Source organism: Micromys minutus, assembly GCF_963924665.1.
Source record: "Micromys minutus genome assembly, chromosome: 2".
In the NCBI taxonomy this organism is placed as follows: Eukaryota; Metazoa; Chordata; class Mammalia; order Rodentia; family Muridae; genus Micromys; species Micromys minutus.
In genome coordinates this window covers 86,878,391-86,900,430 of record NC_137971.1, presented here as the reverse complement: position 1 = coordinate 86,900,430, position 22,040 = coordinate 86,878,391, and the positions used below count along the sequence as shown (strand labels likewise).

At 48.9% G+C, this 22,040-nt stretch overlaps 1 protein-coding gene across 1 annotated transcript in view; it reads right to left on the bottom strand.

Moving 5' to 3' along the window:
- The window catches only part of TRIM66 (tripartite motif containing 66), a gene marked incomplete at both ends in the record, with an annotated part of 57,756 nt that overhangs the window by 20,413 nt on the left and 15,303 nt on the right, over nt 1–22,040 (bottom strand). Inside the window, 8 exons of the mRNA XM_080913024.1 lie at nt 2,064–2,974; nt 4,353–4,470; nt 7,667–7,813; nt 8,301–8,415; nt 9,482–9,598; nt 10,084–10,216; nt 10,964–11,111; nt 12,568–12,662. Coding sequence (XP_080769150.1) covers nt 2,064–2,974; nt 4,353–4,470; nt 7,667–7,813; nt 8,301–8,415; nt 9,482–9,598; nt 10,084–10,216; nt 10,964–11,111; nt 12,568–12,662 — 1,784 coding nt within the window. The remainder of the gene's footprint in view (nt 1–2,063; nt 2,975–4,352; nt 4,471–7,666; nt 7,814–8,300; nt 8,416–9,481; nt 9,599–10,083; nt 10,217–10,963; nt 11,112–12,567; nt 12,663–22,040) is intronic.

The window sequence follows — 22,040 nt, the reverse complement described above, 5'->3', positions numbered from 1 at the left end:
CCATAGGCCAGTCAGCCTAGCCAATCGGTAGTGGTGCATGCTTTTAATTCCAGCACTCAGAAGGCAGCGGCAGGCAGATTTCGGTAAGTTTGAGGCCAACCTAGTCTACCGAGTAAGTTCCAGGACAGCCAGGGCTACACAAAGAAATCCTACCGCTGGAGGAGCAGGAGGGGAGCGGGAGAGAGAGACCCTATCTCCAAAAGTAAAGCAGAAGGCTGGAGAGATGGCTCAGTGGTTAAGAGCACTGACTAATCTTCCAGAGGTCCTGAGTTCAAATCCCAGCAACCACAGGGTGGCTCACAGCCTGTAATGGCATGCCTTCTTCTGGTGTGTATGAAGACAGTGACAGTGTACTCACATACACATACATAAAATAAATAAATCTTTTAAAAAAGAAAACTAAAGCAGAAGGTCAGCCTCTGGAACATATATGAACATATGCAGACAAACGCATGTGCATCCTCATGTTTGGATCTGGGTTTATTTCACTGTCCATCGTTACAGGGCTAGGGTTCAAGCCCAGGGTCTTGTGCATGAGAGCAGGCACGCCATAACCTCCCACAAGAAGCCGGCAAGTCTGCCACACGGTCTGCCACACAGTTTGTACTCTGCGGCCCTCTGGGACTCCTGCATTCTGCTCTGCCATCACCGGGATTATTTTACACCTCCTCAGAGCAATCAGGACTCAAGAGGTGACAAGCACGAGTATGAACCTTTATGTTTTATGATGAAACCAAAGTCCCTGGAGCCCCTCTGAAGACGTGAAGGAGATAACACTGTGGGAAATATGGGAAGGGATGGGGAAGCAGGTTGGCCCAGGAGATCTAGAAAAAAATCAGGAACTAAGAATTAAGACATAGGATGGCAAAGGTCCCAAAGTTATAAACAGGCTCAGTCATCTTCAGTGAGAAAACAGGATCAGCGTTCAGTACCCCTAAGGAGAGATTGGAGCCTCTTCTGTGGCATTAAAGACAAATCGGCAGGCCCAGATCCCAGGCTTAGTGCCTCTTCTAAACACTGCATGGTCTCTAGGCAAAGTGCTGGCCCTCCCCAACCCCACTCCACATCCGCAAGCTACAGGCGGCACCACCTATGGTACACAGCTGTTGGTGTGATATTCTGCATGTGTACAAAAAACACATCTAGTTCTGCAAATATGAAATAAAGTCTAAACTGTCCTTGGGATGCTGTAAAAGTGCCACCCACTGAGGTCTAACGCCACCCACATTCCATTCCTTGAGCTCTCCTGCTTCCCCACTAGGCACACCTTAAGTTCCCAGCAAGGGGGTTTTAAAAGCTGCACAGACACAGGAGAGATCGCCCCGCCCTTTATCCTGGCTCTGGCAGGGGTCCAGCACCACTCTGATGGTACCATCTATTGGGCTTGCACAACATCGGTGTTTTCCATGGATACATGAGAATCTGAGTTCAAGTCTCCAGAACCCACATAAAAAAGAAGAAAGGTCAGTGGGTGCCGATAATCCCAGTGCTGGGAATATGGAGACAGATGGATCCCTGGGGCCTGCTGGTCAACCAGTGGTGCCAAATTGGCAAGCTCCAGGTTCTGTAAGACTATAATAGTAATAATAATAATAATAATAATAATAATAATAATAATAATAGGCAAAAAGCAATAGAGGAAGATACCCGATATTAAACCCTAGCTTCTACATAAACTGACTTGCTCTGGTCTCTCTTCCCTCTCTCTCACCTTTCTCCTCCTTTCCCCTCTCCTCCCCCTCTGTCCTCCTCACCTTTCTCCTTTCTCCTCCTCTCTCTTTTTCTCTCTTTCTCTCTCTACCCCCCACAAGGATCTTTTTGTTTTCAAAAATACTATCTGTGGACAAAGTCCCCAATGTCATCTCAGGGGATAGGGTTAAGCCAGGCTCCTGTAAAGAATACCGAGCCCAGATCTCTATAGAGACCAAGAACTATGTCTGCCACGACTTTGCTGAGCAGAGAGAGCAGGGGTAGCTTTCAAATGTGGGAGCTAAACTGAAGACCACTTTTGATGAAGGAACCTGGATACTGCAGGCCATGGGAGTCCTGGGGTGACAGCTCACCTGCAGGGTATCCTCCTGGCTCTGGGGCTGCACAGGCGCTGGCTGCCTCACGATGTAGTTGATCTGCCCCACGATGGTTTGCTGAAGATGCTGAGGAGACTTGGTCTGACTCAGCTGCAAGCTAGGCTGCTGGGCCTGCAGGAGAAGTTCCAGGTCCTTCTGCATCTCCTCCAGCTCGAACTTGTGGTGCATAATGTCCACATTCTGGGAACAGGCAGGCCCAGGAGGGCTCTCGTGCTGGCTGGAAGTCAGATGCTGGGATGGAGGCAAGGGTGGAGGTGCATGCTGTGGGGGTGGAGGAGGTGGGGGCGGTGGGGGCGGGGGCTGTTGCTGGGGCTGCTGCTGAAAGTGGCTGAGCTTTAGCTTCTGATGCTGGCCCAGCTGAACTTGGATGGACGGCGTCTGCACGGTGGGCAGGGCATGAGCTCCTGGCTGAACATCTTGCGGAGGGACAACGCACACGGGCTGGGAAGCCAGCTGCTGTCCTGGCCTTTGGGATGTACTCTCCTGTTCTGCCGGAGGTTGTGGTTCCAACCAGGGCTGCAGCAGTTTTGGTGGATGAGGACTGCAGGCCAGCTCTTTCTCCCTGGGCAGCAGTGTGGAACACTGCAGTGACCCCAGCTGGTGGGGCACCATTTCAGAAGGCTGCCGGAAACCGTGAGCTGGGTGGATACTGGGTGGGGGGACCTGGCCTTTGAGGGAAGGCGAGACGGGGGAGCAGTGGGAGCAGCAGACAGATGAGGAGCACAGTGCCGGAGAGTGGAACTTGTGTGGGGGGTGGCTGAGCACCTCCTGCTGAGCCACGGGGGCCTGGTGGCTCTGATAAAAGGAGGACTGGCCCTGTAAACTCCCGTAAGTGGCAGCTGCAGCATCTGACCGTGTCAGCTGTCCCCCTTCAGTGGTTATGCAGCCTGGAGGTTGAGAATAGAGATTCCCAAAGTTAAGATGCAACTGGTCCCCGTTGCTATTCGAAATTCTCCCTGATCTCCAAGACTCCACACCTACAATCTGCCAGGGACACTCGCAGGAGCCTACTTTAGGGGACCACGGGTATTTGAGGAATTGGGTCAGCTTCCATTAAATGATCAGCCTCCCAACCCCACTGGGAAATCTACTTACTCTTTAGTCTAACAGTCCAATGGAGGCTCGCTAAAAGAACCCACATGGGGTTGGGGAGGAAGTATATTGGAAAATAGCAAATTGTACACAGAGAGCCCCTAAACTGTTGGGCAGCGTAATACAAGATCCCATGCCAGCTTGGTGGCAGACACCGGCACTGCCCTTGGGGTTTCTGAGCCTGTGTGAGAACATCAAATCTAGTGTTCTGTCTACCGCTCCTTCATCCCATTGTCTTGATGAGCCTTGCTGAGAAAAAAACTGAGGATCTGTTTGATTCACCTTTGGTCCTGTAGTGCTCAGCACCAGGCCTCACTGTAGAGCAAATGCTGAGTTAAACCAAATGGGAGAGGGCAGCAAAAAGTTAAATCTGGGGCTGGGAACATAGCTCATTTGGTGGCCCAACATGTGCAAAGACCTGGGTTCGGTCCCCAGAGCCATAAGCTGGGTATGGTGGTGCACTCAAGAGGGGAGGTGGAGCCAGGAGAGCTAGAAGTTCAATACCACCTTCCGTCAGCCTAAGCTACATGAGACCTGTCCAGACAAACAGGCGAACAAAAACAAATCTAGTATCACTGATTTGCCAAAAGTCACAATAAGACTACCGCCTCAAATTAAAGTGGCTGTTGGTGGCCAGTTTAAGAAGCCATTAGGCTGTCAGCATAAGCACATCTTCACACTGTCTACACTCGGCCTAGACACTGACTGACAGACGCTGCAACAGAGAAGAAAAATGCACAAGGCCATTAATCTTCTGTTGGCACCTCAACCCCAAAGGAGGAGTGTGTAGCGTGTACCACACACGTATGTCCCGTGTCAGCAGAGAGACATGTTCACCTTAACTGCCGTTCAGCATTCAGGGGAAGGTGCGTCACTGTCTTGTCAACCCCACAGCGATAAAACCATCAGGATAAAAGGAGCAAGATTCATGCAGAAGAAGCTAAGATCTTAGATGGTCTTGCAGAAACCCATGCTCCAATATTTACCTCCCCACCACACACACACACACACACACACACGCACGCACACACACACTTCTACTGAAGAAAAGGCTTGATTGGCTCCATGATCAATGGCAATCTGAGAGTACCTTCTCTTAGGCATGTGCTGACCCACCTAGAAAGCACAGCCTATGCTTATTCTTGGCTGACAGGCCCAAAGGCCACAGCTCACCAAGGGAAGCCAGCTGCTTGGTCCAGAAGTTGGGCTCCCAGGTAAATCTGATACTCCAAGGAGAGCCAGGGTCTGTGTTACAACTCGTCTCCAGCAACCGCTGCATCTGAAACACGATCTGGCGACAGAGCCAACGTGGCTGATTTAGATGTGTGCACCTGCAGGACAGGTCCTACTTTCTCCTGCTTTGGACAGGTTAAAGGGCCCCAGGCCATGTCCCTCTGGCCTCTAGACATCCTCCATAGTCACCGTTCCATGTCCCCAGGACCTTCCAATCTTCCCAGACAGTGCTCATTCTCTTCCCAAAGCTCTGGAACCCCGACTCTCGTACCCCTTCCTGGCCACAGTGATTTGTAATTTCCAGGCAGCTCCATTGGTCCCACCATCGCCTACTTTCAAAGCTGTGCAGACCCTCTCTGGGATGATCATTGCTCTCTGTCTGCCAGCATGTGACGCATCTTTTATCCCACCAGGCTGCCATCTTCCTCTGCCGTGACTGTCACCTACTGGCCCTCAGTGTGCTTGCATGACTTAGGGCTTTGGCAAGTATCCAGTCGCGCCCTGCTGTCATCTACTTCTAGATATGGCCCCGCCGACATCTTGACCTCTTAAGTCTTTGTTTGTTTGTTGTTTTGTTTTGTTTTTAAGTTGTTTTTTTTTTTTTTTTTTTTTTTTTGAGACAGGGTCTCACACATTCCAGGCCTTCTTCAAATCTATTACATAGCCAAGGAAGACCTTAAACTTCTCACCTCTTACACGTGCCATCACATCTGGTTTATGGAGTGCTAGGTATCAAACCCAGAGCTTTGTACATTCTAGGCAAATACTCTACAATCAGCTGTAGTCCCGGTCCTATTCTTAATTTCTTTTGTTTGTTTCTGAGATTATATTTTAATTAAAATTTTCTCCCGTTCTTTTCCCTCCCTGCAAATCTTCAAATATACTCCTCCCTGCTTTCCTTATAATTTACAATTTCTTTGTCTTTAGTTTCTTTTCTTTTCTTTTTCCTTCTGGTTTTTGAGACAGGGTTTCTCTGTGTAGCCTTGTCTGTCCTGGAACTCACTCTATAGACCAGGCTGGGCTCAAATTCACAGAGATCAGCCTGCCTCTGCCTCCTAAGTGTGCTGGGTTAAAGGCATGCGCTACCAGCACTCACCACGGCTTATTTTTTCATTATTATTATTGCATGCATATATATATGCATATACAGATATAACCTATAATGCAACCTGTTGTGTCCATATAAAGTTACTGTATCATTCTTGATTTCTCTAACGTCAATCACCTTCCATCTGTTTCAGCTCAGATCCCATTCATCACCTGGACTCAGTCTACCTATGAGGCCATAAACTCCTAAGCCCACTTCCAGACTCTAAGGCACTCCTACTCCCTTGGGTTATGCTCTTCAATCTAGCTCCTATTGCCCACAGGCTTCCCAGGTCCATATTATCTTCAGGTTCCTTATCGAGAGTGCCCTAAGTCTCTCCCCACTACAATGCTTACCTCAGGTCAGTCCAGGCATTCTGAAGCCTGGCATCTAAGGCCATGTAAGGGAACATTAGTTTTAGGGACTCCCTTGGAGGGTTCCTTTTGGGTACTTCCTTCATCAGCTTCCTCTTCTGTGCTAGGGCATTCACCTTGACATTTCACCCTATTTCTAACCCTCTTATTATCTATCTACCACCTTGTAGCTGATGGGGGAAAAAGAGACCACAAAAATCAAGTGCTCCAGGAACTGAGGATGTAGCTCAGTTAGTAGTTTGCCTAGTGTACAGGAAACCCTAGGTCCAATACCCAGCACCACATAAACCCAGCATGATGATGCATGGCCATAATACAATCCAGGAGAATCAAAAATTCAAGTCATCTTGAGCTACAAAGTGAGTTTGAAGTCTGCCTGGACCCTGTCTCAGAAATGACAAAAATATCCAAATTTTCTAAAACACAGATCCCTCCACTTTTTACACTGAACTATATGTGCATTGCCCTGTCTGAGGCCAACCAGCCACACATTCTACCAGCTTTCCCAGAATGCACTTCACCCACGTCTGTTTTACTGTCAGCCTCTCTCCCATATAGAAGTGCAAACATCTGCCAGGCTTACAAAAAGAGTTTCCCCAGGTTTTCATCCTTCCCAGGCTACTCGGCTCCTTTCCCTTCCCTCTCCACCCCCAGCCCCCATGTGCAAGCTCCTCGTCTGACTTCTGACTCTACTTTGCTGGGACTTCCTTATAAGATGGCCAGGCAGGGCTGGAGAGATGGTTCATCGGTTAGGAGCATCGAATGCTTTCAAAAGACCAGGGTTCAATTCCCAGCACCCACAATGGCCCCTCACAACTGGCTGTAACGTCAAGATCTGACACCCTCACATAGACAGGCGAAACACAAATGCACATTAAGAAGAAATAATCGGAGACCTTGGGACTGCAGGTTTGGGCAGCTCGTCCCGTCCGTCCTGGCCAGCAGCACAGACCTCAGTTAGAACTCTTCTGGGATCTGTGCACTGCTTCCTTACCTGCCCTCCACACTCTAGCTGTGCCCCTCAGCCTTCTCCTGTCTGTAGAAATGATGGCACTTCCTAGTTTCAGCTCTCTCCTATTCTCTGTGATGCTGCCATGGTGATTGTCCCAGTAATTGCCACAATGTCCTAATCTCCAGCCCCGAACTCCTTTTGACTTTCAGACCCCTCCATCAGACCAGCTCTTTCCACATCCCTTTTCAGATACCTTCCAGGCACCCTGGAGTCAATACAGCCTTCTCCCAAAACTCATCCTCCTCTAACCTGGAGTGCGGCACTCGGGGGGGGGGGGGGGGAGGAGGATCTTAAGTTTGAGGACTGCAGGAACTACCTAGCAAGAACCCTGTCAGAAAACAAAACAAAACAAAAAACAAACCACCTCCCTCTTCTCTAGGGTATCACCATCCTCCCAAGCCCAAGACTTTAAAACTTCTCCAACACCTGATTTTTTCCTGTTTCTCAACTTAGACCTAGTGAACTTCGGTGAGATCTCTACACACTGTCAGTGCCCAGGACAATATCTGAGTCCATGAGAACTACAGGTCTTCCTTGCTGGGTTATGTGGAAGAAAGAGGTCACGTCTGCCGCTGGTTCCCTTGTGCTATGGAACTTGGAAGAAAATGACATGGTCTTACTAACCCCAAACCATGGTTACAGGAGACAGATTTCTGGACCTACTATCTCATTCATCTTTCCTCCCAAAACCATACACTTGCAAGGATGGCCCCTCCCCTTGTGATGCAAGCACTATTCTGATCTGTTTTCAGACAAGCTCGGGAGACAGGGCTCCTCTTACCAGTTCTTTGCTGAAAAGGAAAGGGACACTGGTTTTACTGCAGACAGCCCAATTGATGAAGTTCTGCACATGCTCAAACTGACGGTTGAGAACCATGATGCTCTGTAGCTGCTGCTCCAGCTTTCGTTTTCTCTCATTGGTGATGCCCTGGTGCATTAGAGAAAAGACAGAGTCCCTGTGTCTTTCATGACCTATTTGGGAAGTCTAGTGACCACTGTGTAAGTATGAACACTGATGGAATCAGACAAGAGAACTTCTGAAAATAGCCTGGAACTGTTTGCTGATGGAGTATGGGAGAAAAAATGGTGAGAGACTTTTACAAACAAATGTGGAATGGTAATAGAAAAATATGAATGGATGAATGAATGAATGTCTACATCTCTTCCATGCGACCTTCTAAAGAAGGCAAACTAATCTGTTTTAAGACTTCAAACTGGAATAATTAAGATGGCAGCTACCTGAGAGGCTTTGCATGGGTGAGAGGCTGAACTGGTTTTCCAGCCTTAACAAGCCAATCTCTCAAAATTAGACTAGAAAGTTTAAAATGCAGTGTGCATCGAAGTCGCTACAGAGACTGTATATCTATCTGCATGCTAGCCCTGGCTTCTGACCTGGCCCAGGTGCACACACATACCTCCAGCTCTTCTATGAGTCCATTGGCCTGTTTGTTCAGCTCATTCATGAGGACCATCTTGGCCATTTTGATCTGGTTTTCCACCTTCCTGTGCTGATGTTTCACTTCAAAAATCCTGGGGACAGAACACACGGTCCATCCCTGCTTGTCTCTTACAGGACACACAGTCCATCCCTGCTTGCTGACAGACAGCAAGCACTTGGGGTACCTTGAGATCAGGGCCAAGCGGGCACCCAAGAAAAGGAGACCTTTCATCAGTCCTATTTGGTGTACCTTCCACACCCCGTGATCTTAATGGGCTTCCGCTGGGTAAACCTCAAGTCCAGCCAAGCCCACCCAGTAGCTCGCCAGCTAGCACAGTACTGTGGCATATAAGTGTATGGTTTCCTATGACAGGTGTCCAAAAGGAAGATGCCCCAAGAAGTGGGAGAGAGAGAGCCCAAGAGTGGGGTACAGAAACCCATGGCCTCTGAGGACTCAGGATAGTACAGATATGAGGGCAGTGACCAATAACATAGTTGGTGTTTCTTTTAGGGGTGATGAACATCTCCAATTGTACAGTTCTGCAAAGCGCTGAAACCAGTGAATTCTGCATCTTTAAGGGCTCCACTTATTATCTCATTAAAAATATATTTAAAAGATAAAGGTTATAGGCTCTGTGATTAACACAGACCTAGCTTCAAAACTGATTGGCCATGTTAGCTCAGGTAGGCCTGACTCTCTGAGCCTCCGTCTCCTCACTGCTAAAATGGAGAGAAGCCTTGACTGAAAGGATTATAATCACCCAACCAAATAATATGTCTCCCAACCCAGTGGTTCCCAATCCCTACTCTTCCTAATACCAGTGACAGCAGACAGTGATGGTATGCCACTTACATATTTACATGGGAAACAAGAATGGACAGGGCATAACTAACATGTTGCTATCCCACAATAAACAGCATTTCCTTCTGCAGGGTCTACCTACTGTGCACCCTTGTTCTCAGGTGCCCATTTCTAGCTGATTCATAAAGAACAGAACTTTGGCCCAGACCAACTCTGATTGTCCTGAAATAGCCTGGCCCCAGTCACTCACTAATAGCTCACAGACACCTCACTGGTATTGAGACCTCCAGGTAAAGGGCTTATCTGCCAGAGATGAAAGAACTGGTCGTTTTCAGCACCAGCAGGGCCTGGGCTACCTGTCCTCGATTTGCTTCGCAGATGTCTGGAGACTGGATTTCTTATGTGCCACCTGGGTAGTCACACTTTCCAGAAGCATTCTCTGGTTTTGTAGAACTTCTTCAACATGTCTGCACCTAAGAGAGGAGACAAAGCAAGAGTTGAGGAGCGACGGCTCCTCCCCTGAGCATCCAGCCCACAGGGATCTCACGGTGCACTCTCAGCCTCAGAGGCCAGGGTCACACACCCAGCCAAAGGCACCAAAGGCTCTCGGTCTATCAGACTTGTCAGAACGTAGATAAGCTCCACAAGAAAAGAGAGACACCTCAACCTGGTGCTGCGGGTTGGGTTGAGCAGAGAGAGGATTGTTTTGTGTTTTGCTTTGTTTTGTTCTGTTTTGTTTGAGACAAAGTTTCACTATATAATCAAGTTATCTCCTGACTCACTACATAGCCTGAACTCAACCCCACCCTGCCTCAGTCTTCCAAGTGCTGGGATTACGGACAAATGCCAGCATACCCTCCCTGCATCAGGGAGAGGGTTTTGACACCTCGAAGGCCAGAGCTCTCACAGTAAGCGACGAAGAGCCTCCCAAGGCCACCCGGCCAGCCCGGCAGCCTACCTGTGTTCTTTGTGTTCCACCATTAGGCAGCTGTGGCAGGTGAGCACATCGCATGTCTCGCAGAACAGCTTGAGCACCTCGTGTGTGTGCAGAGGACAGTACAAAGCGAAGTCCCCAGAGCCACCGTTCACCCCTGTCAGAGGAGATAAGAGATGTGGGCTTCTGCTCACAGCGACCTTTCTGTGAGTTTTGTTGAGCAGCCCGCAGCCCTTGAGGGAGGAGATGTGAACAGGAGACGTCTCTCGTGGGACTGGTGAGGCTCAGGGCACAGGAGGAATCCAAGCTTACCCTGGGTAGATTTGCTCAGCTGCCCAGAAACCTCCCACTGTCAGGCCTAAGTCCCACCACCTGCCAGAGGGGAAGAGAGCTCTTGCACTTGCTCTCTGGCACCATGGGAAACCTTCCCAAACCAACCTGAGCCCTCTGCACTAACCACGGTTCTGTGCTGATGGAGCTAAAACCAGCTATACAGCCTTGCTGGGCTTCAGGCTAGTTCACATAAAACCTCTCCCTCCGGACAAAGAAGACTTCCTAAAAGACTGCTGCTAAAAACAGACAGTGCAGGATGGGCAACAGGACCAGAATGGACCGGACCCTTACGTCTGCGTATGGGGCATATTGCTCTAAATAGAAGTAGAAGGTAGGAGCTCGATTAGCTTCTGTGATTCAAAACCATGCTCCCAGCACCAGCTTACCCACACTACCCACCCCACATGTCCCCCACCCCCAGCCCTACAGGGAAAGGCTGCAGTGAGTCACCCCTCCGACTCAAAGGGAGGCATCATTCTTCTTTTACAAAAGATTCAGAAACCATCCCCACCGTCTCCCTTGGCACTTGAGGGCTCAGCACCTTGAGGGAAGCAGGGTAGGGGGCTGGTACCTGAGGATCCCTTCTGTGCCCGTGCAAAGAGCGGGCCCCCCGGGACTGGGACGTGCCGGTGTTCCTCTGTGCAGGAGCTGCACAGCCAGCGGTTGCAGTACGTGCAGAGGATGTGCGCCGCCCGCTTCTCCTTACACTCAGAGCAGTTCTGGAAGCAGAGGGTCCAGACTCGGTGACCGTCTCGCCACCGGGGCTTGTGGCCTCAAGAAGCAAAGGCTCTAGGAAACAGGGTCCCGGTGGACTGTTCCACCGGGACTGAGTTGTAGAGTCTACGGGAGGGCCGCCTCGTTCAGTCTGTGACTGAATGGACAGTGGCTATCCTCTGCTAAAGCTAAGGAAAGTAAGCCAAGGCTCTCCCATCAAGGCATGCACAGAATGGGCAGGGTGACACCCTTTACGTGGGTCACACTGGGACAAAGGCGCATGACAAGTGCTAAGGACATTCCCAAAAGGAGATTTCCAAGAACTAGGCCTAAGAGTGGCTGGGAACTTTCTCACCAATAGGAAACAGCTACGTTGATTCCTTAATGGCAAGAAGTAGGTGAGGGGAAGTTACAACAGAGGGAAAACTCAAGCAAGAGCAGAGCATTCGACATCTTCAAAGGGGAGAAGGCCTAAGACATCAGAGTACCGGGGTGACAAACACCCTGAGCGGAGAGAGCACGGGCTTCAGAGCTATGCCTCACCCCTGGAGTCGGCCTGACCTAACGCCTCCTCCTCGCCTCGTCCACATGTTTGGCAGATGTTATGCTAGGTCTTGTGGGAACTATTAGGGAGTGAGATGCAGACCAACAATCTACCCAGTCCATGCCCAACTCATACAGGCCACTAAACCCGAAAGCTTAATGAGTCTCATGAACGTCTCAGAAGTAGAATGCAGGAGTGAGGCTGTCTTCTTAGCACCATAAGCCCCAGAGTATAAGACAGTCAGTGGGAACAGGGTGCAGGAACAAGGAGAAAAAATAGTAAATGAATGAAATGTAGTGATAAGGATATGCCAGGAGAGAAGGCATGCCAGTCAGTAAGTAGTGTGAAATTCAGAAACATGGGGGACAGGTAGAGCTATTACTGACAAGATTTAGAGCCCGTTACATCTAAGCTGCTGTGTGAATTTTCAACTTAGGAGGAAGATAAAGGCTTAGTACTGATGATTTCAGTAAATGCCATGAAAAAAAAAAAAAAAAGAAAACACTGAAACATATTAATGTGCCTTAAGATACCTTCACCTTCCACTCAAAGCATGTAATTTCACATAGGAGAAAATTACTCTGCTTCTCCCAATTCAAACAGTTTTTACTTCCCCCTCAGTGGATGGATGGGTGAGTAAATGGATGGGTGGGTGGATGGATGGGTGGATGGATGGATGGATGGATGGGTGGGTGGATGGATGGATGGATGGATGGATGGGTGGATGGATGGGTGGGTGGGTGGGTGGGTGGGTGGGTGGATGGATGGATGGATGGATGGATGGGTGGATGGACGAACAGACGGATAAGAAAAGCTGGTAGTGGAGTCACAAGTCAGTGATAGAGGCTAGACCTATAGACAGGGGTCTCGTCGGTTTCTGTGAACCACTGCCTGCAGATTCCCTTGTCCTGACTTACCCTGGCCATTGTGGGTTTCACAGGAGAAAAGCACTGAAGAAAAGTTACATCTCTGGTAAGATAGAGACGCTGACATCCAGGACAGGAGATGAGCTCTATCGGGGGAAAGACAGACAATGGAGTCAAATCAACAGAGCAGATTATAATGAGGCCTAGGAGGCTTTCTAGTACCCAGCACCCAGGTATGGGCAACAGCCTCTGTGCCAAAGTGACCCCTGCTCAGTAGCACAGCCTTCAGTTACCATGAGCATGACCATCCCAGAGGCCTGCCCTACAGAGCACTGGTCTAGTCTCTTCCCATCCCTGCCTCGCTTAGTCTACCTTCCTCTCCTCCATAGGAGCCAGGCTACTGCAAGCTCAGGCCTCTCTGCTCTTGACAATCCAGTGTCCCCTGCTGCTCCAGCTCCTCATTCTACAGTCCGAGGTCCCGGTTCCTGGTCTTGGAACGGTTAGTGCAGCACACAGGAGAGTAGTAGTCATTAAGGTTACCATGTCAACCAGATTACTTCAGAAGTTCTCTATCAAGAGGAAGATGTACATCCACCTGCTATGCCTGCTCATAGAAGCCTGTTGCTGGGCTGTCTCCACCTACAGTCCTAGACCAGGTTAGGTACACTACATGCATCACCTGTGAGCAGCCTGACTCACACCCTCTCCCAAAGGAATACAACAGTTTCCAACACATTCCTAAGCCTAGTGGGCATCTACATTACATAAGCAGCAGGAGACTGCCATCCTGGAAACTGCCATGACTCTTCAGACCCATTCTAAAAACAGCCAACGCTCTGGGAATGGGTCTCTTGAAGAGGGCAAGGTATCTGTGATCATGGGTGAGGCTGACGTAAAAAGGAATCGGTGGTAACAGGACTTGTAGTAATATTCTCACGGTCGTCTCTGCCTCATCTCATCAACACAGTAAAGAATGCTACAGAGGCAAATGCTCTACAATTAAAAAATGCAAGCCCAAATACGTTTGCCACCCAGTGACCTTGGGCAAGGTGCTTCATCGCAACCGACTCACCTATCCTATTTCACTATATGTGAAAGGAAAAAGAAAAATGAGTGTTTCTTTGATTCAGAGGAATGGTGACACACATCTATACTCTCCAGTGCTTAGGGAATCGGAGGCACAAGACAACGCATGCTCAAGGGCAGTGAGTGTGGCAAAAAGACAGGCTGGTGAGATGGCTCAGTGGGGACAGGTGCTTGCTGCCAATCCTGACAACCTTCATTGTAACCTCTGAACCCACAGGTGGAAGGAGAGAACCAATTCTTTCAGGTTGGCCTTTGACCTCTACCTATGTGCTATAGCACAGCTACACACACACACACACACACACACACACACACACACACAGGTTGCCATGAGAATTAAATATTTGAGAAAACATAGCTCTCCTGAAATGCTGGCTTTGAATTCAGCATATCTCACATCCTCTCCATGGTATGATGAAAAACAGATAAAGAAGGGGACACACTCAGGAAGCCACAAATGCTTCCTCCCCTGGAAAGAATTTCTTGTGATCCCTTTTGTTTTTTTAAAGACACACTTTCATTGTGTAGTCCTGGCTGGCCTGGAACTCACTATGCAGCCAAGTTAGGCCTCGAGCTCACAGAGGTGGCCCTGCTCCTGTCCCCTGCCCCTGTCCCCTGCCCCTGTCCCTGCCTCCTGATTACTGGAATTGAAGGTGTTTACCACTGGCCTGGCCTCTCTTGTGCTCCTAACATCAAATGGACTCTTGGGGATGGGCAGATAGCTCAGTGGGGAGAGAAAGGGGAAGAGACAAGCAAACTCCTGGAGCTCTCTGGCCAGCTGGCCTGACCAAATTGGATTAGCTTCAGGTTCACTGAGAAATCCAGTTCTTAAGATAGCGGGAACTGAGGTAGGCACTTTATGTTGACCTGTGATCTTCATATGTGCATACCACCCACACATACATGAACACTGTGCACACTTACACACATACACACACTCCAAGAAGAGAGAGGAGAGAGAGAGGACCCTCCATCTCCACCCACTGACTCTGTGACTAGACCTCAGGGGCCTGTGTATTCTGCCTCTGCTCCTAGAACTCTCCAGCTGCTCTGGGAACAGTTAGGAACAGAGAACCTAGGACTCAGATTGCTGAAAGACATCAGGCCTCGAGGAAGAGGCTGTGGCTGTCGCAAGCATTCCTTGTAAGACCGCCCTAAACCAGATAGACCATGTGCCCTACCAGTCTAATAAAGGCACAGGAGTTCAGCCAAGATCGGCCAAACTCAACCCAGACTACTCAGAGAATTCCAGTCCAGATCACCAACCCGAGGAGCCACACACCAAAGAAATTTGGTTTAACCACCAAGTTTTTGGAATGACTTATTTTACAGGAAAAAAAAACCTCATTATTACCATCTGGAAAATCCACAAAGTCACAGAAATCAATAGAATTTGGATGGCAGAATTACATTCAAATCTTCTGGGTATTTTCCTGTTGGTCAACACTCTTCACAGGTGACATCATCTGGCTGTCAGGTGACTGTCTCTCTCATCTACTAGACATATCCACCTTCAGAACAGAAATCTTCTCTGAGTGTTGAAAGTTACTTTCACAAGACTCCTGACTCCCAGTACCAAGTCCTCAAACATCAGAAACAGTAACACCGCAGAATGGAAAAGATGAACCAGATCATCTGCTTTTCTTGGCCTTAAAGACAAAACCATTGTTTGGTATTCATTTTCATCCTGGCCTTACCTCCCTCCAGCCTCATCTCTAGCTTCATCTGCCAGACAGACACTGCATGTATCTCTGCTGTCTTTGGAACAGCCCAACTTTTGCATGGCTCTGTCTGGGAAAATGCTATTCCTTCTTGAAATACTTGTTCTCGCGTCTGTCCTTTTCAAATAAACTCCCATGCATCCTTTCAAACCTGCTCAAATGTTCCGCTTTGGAGAAACAGGGTTGATTTCCCCTAGGACCAGTTAATTAGTAACTCTAGTGTAAGAAGCATCACAGCGCATTTTAACTACCTGTTCATATGCCTGCACACAGAAATAATCCACATTTGACATGAAAGAAAGAATGGCTGGTGGTTCTTACAAGATTGGAGACTTGGGTTTCTTTTGCTGGTATGTTCTGTGTGTCCTGCTTGTACTCTCAGCCACTTTTAGAAGAAGAAGCCACCTGGCAGGTTCTGAGTGGCGGGAGAAAGCCATCCTGAGATGACAGTCACAGGGTGTGTAGACAAGACTCTGCTGCTATGATCTGACTGCCAGCATGGGTGATCTCCCCTTTCTCTGTCACTAAGTTGCTAAAGGGAGGAGACTAGGTGCAGCAGCAGGCTACACACCCTTCCCGTGGGCCCTTAGCAGTAGAGTGTCAAGAACACTCCCCTAGGCAGGACAAGGGACAGCCAAATGGCAACCGGACAATTTATCATCCTGTCAGAAAGCCCAGTGGGCCAGGCACCATGGCCCACACCCGTAATTCTAGCAGCTGAGAGATCAGGGCAGAACGATGGCCAGTTTGATTCTAGCCTCTGCTACACAATGAGAAACAGTGTTGAACAGACAAAACAAAAAAACCCAGAGAGTTGAACGGCAGGCTGTGGCTGAGGGGAGCCCGGAGGCAGGGGATCAGCCCTCTGAGGTGGGGCTGCTAACTAGCAAGGCTGGAGGGTAGCTACACATCTCATAAGACTCACTATGTTATTTACTTATGGTGTTTATACTGAAGAGACGGACTCCCTCCCCTTCTCTCGTTTGCTTGTTTGTTTGTTTTGAGAAAATGGTCTCATGTAGCCCAGGCTGGTCTTGAATTCAAAATGGAGCCAAGGATGACCCAGAAATTACAGGTGTATGATACCATGCCTGATTTATGCAGTGCTAACGAGAGATTAAATCCAGGGCATCATGTATGCTATGGAAACATTCTACCAACTAAACCACACGAGGGATATGGAGCCTTTAAAGACAGAGCCTTACTATGTAGGTAGCCTCGGCCTCCTAATTTCTCTGTAGTGCAGGCTGGCCTTGAACTTGCCATCGATTCCCCTGCCAGGGCCTCCTGAGTTCTGGGATGACAGATGCGCATCACCAAGCCTACCTCTTTTTACTGTGTGCTTCTGTTGAATGATTCAGCTCACAGGCTTGGCCATTTATTTCACAATCAGAAACATTGTTCTTGAGACACAGGGAACCAGGACACAAAGAGGTGGGGCTTCTGTCTCGAGAAACAAAAAGATGCCAGCGGTCTCCCTGTGGAGGTAGTGGCCTGGAGGGGCAGCTCTCAAAGTCATAACCACTCACTCAGTGTGGTAAGAGTCGGGGTAATCCTAGCACTCGGGAGACTGAGTCAAGAAAATCTCAAGTTCAATACCAGATTAAACTACATATCGAGTTTCAGGATAGGCTGTCTCCAAAGCTATTTAAATCCATTTCTTGTCTTTAGGGGGTGTGATACAAATTGGCATCTGATTAGCACTGATCTCTGCCTAGCCACCACGTGTGATATCTCATTCAATCACCAAATCAACTTTTAGGACTAGGTCTTGTCTACATTTTATTGGGAAGATTGAAGCTCCAAGAAGTTAGATTATAGAGGTTTGCAACCCCATAGGAAGAACAACAGTATCAACCAACTAGACCCCCCAGAGCTCCCGGGGACTAAACCACCAACCAAAGAGTACACATGGAGGGACCCATGGCTCCAGCCACACATGTAGCAGAGGATGGAACTGTCTGGCATCAATGGGAAAGGAGGCCATTGGTCCTATGGAGGCTTAATGCCCCAGCACAGGGGAATGCTAAGGCAGTGAGGCAGGAGTGGATGGGTGAGTGGGGGAGCACCCTCAGAGGAACAAGGAAGAGGGAGGATGGGACAGAGAGTTTGCAGAGGGAAAACCAGGAAAGGGGGTAACATTTGAAATGCAAATAAATAAAATAACCAACAAAAAATAAAATTTAATTTAAAAAAAAACAAAGTTAAATTATACAAGCCTGTGGCAAATGGAAACCGAAGTCCGCTTGCCTTTAAAACCGTGTCCTCGTGGCCAGGGAGATGGCTGAGTGGTAAAGCACTTGCCATGCAAGCATGAGGACCTAGTTCAAATTCCCAGAACTCACAGAACACTGGGTATGTAGTGAGCATCTGCAACCGCAGGACAGCAGCAGGCAGGTGGAACGGGGAGGCGATGGCGTCCCCAGAAGCACACAAAGCAGCTAGTCTGCACTGGAGAGCACAGCCACAGACAACAGTAACACCCTGCTTCACACAAGCTGAAAAATGAGGACTGCCATGCTAAGTATTTTCTGACCTTCACACACACACTCTCACACACACATACACACACACACACTCACATATACACATATACTCACACACACACACACACTCACACACATACACACACACTCACATATACACATATACTCACACACACTCACACACACACTCACACACATACACTCACACACACATACACTCACACACATACACTCACTCACACACATACACTCACACACATACACTCACTCACACACATACACTCACACACACATACACTCACACACACACATACACTCACACACATACACTCACACACACACACACTCACACACATACACTTACACACATACACTCACACACACACATACACTCACACACACATACACTCACACACATACACTCACTCACACACATACACTCACACACATACACTCACTCACACACATACACTCACACACACATACACTCACACACACACATACACTCACACACACACATACACTCACACACATACACTCACACACACACACTCACACACATACACTTACACACATACACTCACACACACACATACACTCACACACACATACACTCACACACACATACACTCACACACACATACACTCACATACACACATATACTCACACACACATACACTCACACACACACACATACACTCACACACACATATACTCACACACATACACTCACACACATACATACACACACACATATACTCACACACACATACACTCACATACACACATACACTCACACACACATACACACACACATACACTCACACATACTCATACACTCACTCACACACATACACTTACACTCACACACAGACATACTCTCTCTCACACACAAAACATGTCCCTTTCATGTTTCTTTCCTAATCCAATAATAAGCAAGTGATATATTTTTATTTTAATTAACTTGGCAGTTTCATCACATACAAAATAGTTCATAATAATGATCAGAGCACAGTTACGAGCCAACTATACCAGTAGCCTCTATCCAGCTCTGAAATCTGAAATTCTCCAGCTGTGCTTAAGGTTTTAAAAAATACAATATTTGAGAAAAAGCAAATGAAGCTTTTGTGCCTTAAAATAAATGTAAACACAGGTGCATTCTTTGCTACAAATCCAAACTATAAGGGGGACTTTTAACTATCCTGACATGGGCGTGACTCATGGCTGGAACATCAGAGTTTCGGGAGGTCCAGGCATTTAAAACTCTTCAGGTGATTACAATGTTCTCAGTGAGGGTCAGCACCCTGGACAGTCCTCTTCCTCTGAGAACTGACTCCTCGGTCATGAGGCAGAGGAAGGCAGAGAGTCCAAAGACCTCTGAATGTACTGTGGTAGGTTTCCCCTCTGACAGACAAACGGATAGATTCCCAACACACAGAAGGAAGTCCTGGTGCCCAGAGACCCTATGGTTGGCACTGAATTGGAGGCTACATTTTACCTCCTCTGACTCACAACTCAACTAAAAGACCAGATGCAGTCTGGCGGGCTGCTGGGGTTAGATCATGTGCAGAGCCAGGAAAAGGAAGGGGTAACTACCCTTCGGTGCGAACAACAGGACCTAGGCAACCTTGGCATCAGACGAGAACGGGAGAGACATCCCAGAAACCAGGAATGGGTCAGCTCGGGCCACCAGATGAGCATGGCCACCTTAAGCCCAATGCTTAGTAACCTGCATGGCTTGTGAAGATTTTTAACTCTTCATCTCTTGCCCAGGACTCCAAGAAACTGTCCCTAGAGCCCCAGATCTCTCAGGCCTAGCAGTGGGATCCACCGAGGCAGCCTGAAGTACCTCTGCCAGTGTCGATTTGGACCCTGTTTGGATAGACCGGTTCTGGTCCCAATTGCCAGTCCCACAGAGGATGACATGAAGGCCTCGAGAGAAACAGGGACACTCAGCTTCAAAACGGCATTGCCTTTGTGAAACCTCAAACCACTGAGCAGCTTTGAACAGCCTCTGTAGCCACAGGTTAAGGCACGCTGCCTCGCCATGCCTCTGCCAGACACCAAGTAAGGAAATAAAGCACGCCACGCTCAGACAGTCCGGCCAGCCTCACTAATCATTAGTGTCTCCCCCTCCCCCAGCAGTCTCAGGATGCTGAGCACCAAGGAAGGCCCCCACAGAAGCCCTTGAAGCCTTCATGGCCCCGTGGCCCAAAGCAGCATTGCCTTGGAGAAACACACTGCGCCCCCCCCCCTTCAGATGTCAGTGCCTGTTAGAAAGACAGACTTTGATCCAAAACACACCTAGGTTCGCTGCCGATTTTTCCCCTAGCAGCCAGCAGGCTTACCTGTCACCCTGTTGCTCTGTAATTAGAGCAACACCTGGGAGAGAAGTCAGAAGAGGAGCGACAGGTGAGACCACCACCAGTCCTGGAGGAGGGTGCTCCCCAGGAGCCCAGGAGCACCCACCCCGCATGCAGCAAGCCAGCTGGGCCACAGGGCCTAAGCCTCGGGGAGCTGGGTTTGGGGTGGGGTTTGGGGAGTAGCCTGGAGCCTCTCCTTGTTGTGATGCGTCCTCAGCCAGGGCTGCATTTCTCTAGCTCACCTGAGATGCTCCTGCAAGAAGGAGCGAGGTTGACTCCTCCTGTTCCTGTTTATCTCCAAGTCTCTGCAGCAATTTTCCCAAACTGAGCAGCAAGAGGGAGACCTCAAAGAGGCGCCTCTCTTCCTAGCTGCATCTCCTTCCTAATCCTCTGGGTGCCTCTGAATAGAAGCTCAGAGGGAAGAAAACGAGATTTTTCAACTTTCAGGAACTAGCTCTGCCGCCCTCTGCTCAGCCCTGGAGGCCGTCACCCTCAGCCTTTTAGGACTCGATCCACAAAAATCCTTCAGCCCTCCATGTTCCCCAAAATGACAGTGCTCACATGTGGCTGGAACCTGCCCCCGATCCAGCAGCTCATTTAAATAGAGCTCATCACAACAACAGTGTTGGTGGAGAAGTGAGTAGCTGCAGGGCCCTGGGGACCCCCTGTTTATACGTAGGAAGAATGATGCAATCTGGGTATCAAAATAGCAATCCAGAATGGAATAACAGGCTCCCTCCCGCAGCAGCGGTGCCCGCACAGCCAGAGCTCAAGTTGACACACTCTGTCAGCCCCACACTGCTGCAGCACGCAGATGCCAGGCACACACTCTCACCGAATCATTTTCCAAAAAAAAAAAAAAAAAACAGCAGAGGCCGGAGAGATCCCTCCAAGCCCCCTGCACTGCAGGAGAGCGCAGGGGGTGGGGAACCGCCAACGGGCCCTAAAATCTGTCTCCTAAACACTCACCTGCTCCAGCTACTTCACCTGAAGTCCTTATCCTGTGACGTCACAGCCAGTTGCCATAGTGACCGATTGTCCGTCACAAGCAGAGGATTAGGACTTCAGATGGAGAAGACACATATTTTTATGATGCACAAAGGTCCCGGCAGGTGTCCCCTTGGCAGATCTCTCTGTTCCCCGGGGAGACACAGTCACATGCAAGCCAGAGGAAGAGGGAAGGGAAACAGGGGTGAGTTGGAGGGAAGACTTCAGGATAGGACAATACTGTGAGTAACAGGATGATTACAGCAGCACTGAGCAATCAGAGGTGGGGAGTGGCAGGGAATGGCAGAAGCAGATGCTCCTGAACGGCCTTGCACGCTAAACAAAAGATACAGACCTTGATCTTAAGGTAGCCCAGAAAGGCTCTGAGTGACACTATGACTAGGAAAAGGGAAGTCAGGAGGGAAGTTTATCCAGTTGAAGGTTAAACGAGACCCTGAATGTGAGAGGACATTAGTGTGTGAACGAAAGAAGACATCGAAGGCAGCCATGGTATGTGGAGTCAAGAGAATGGGCTGCTCTGAACAGACAGGAATGGGAAGAACGAGAGTATCGCTTGTTTTCTCTGCCGTCCACACCTGGGAAGAGCAAACAGCACCCTGCTTTCCCTGGACTAGCCTGGGTTCTAAATCTGAAGTGCTGTCTAGAAATCCTGAATATACCAAACTCAAATCTCCTGTGTTCGGATACAGAACCTGGAATTTCAGCCAAGTTCCCAAATCATTCTTCCACTGTCAGGCGGCCTTACGATCTGGAAGCCTGGCTTGGACAACCATTAGTGGCCCCGGTAGTCCTTTTGCATACAATAAGTAGCCCTTGCTATTCAGTTTCTGGAAGAGTTTAGATAAGGGGTGTGTGTGTG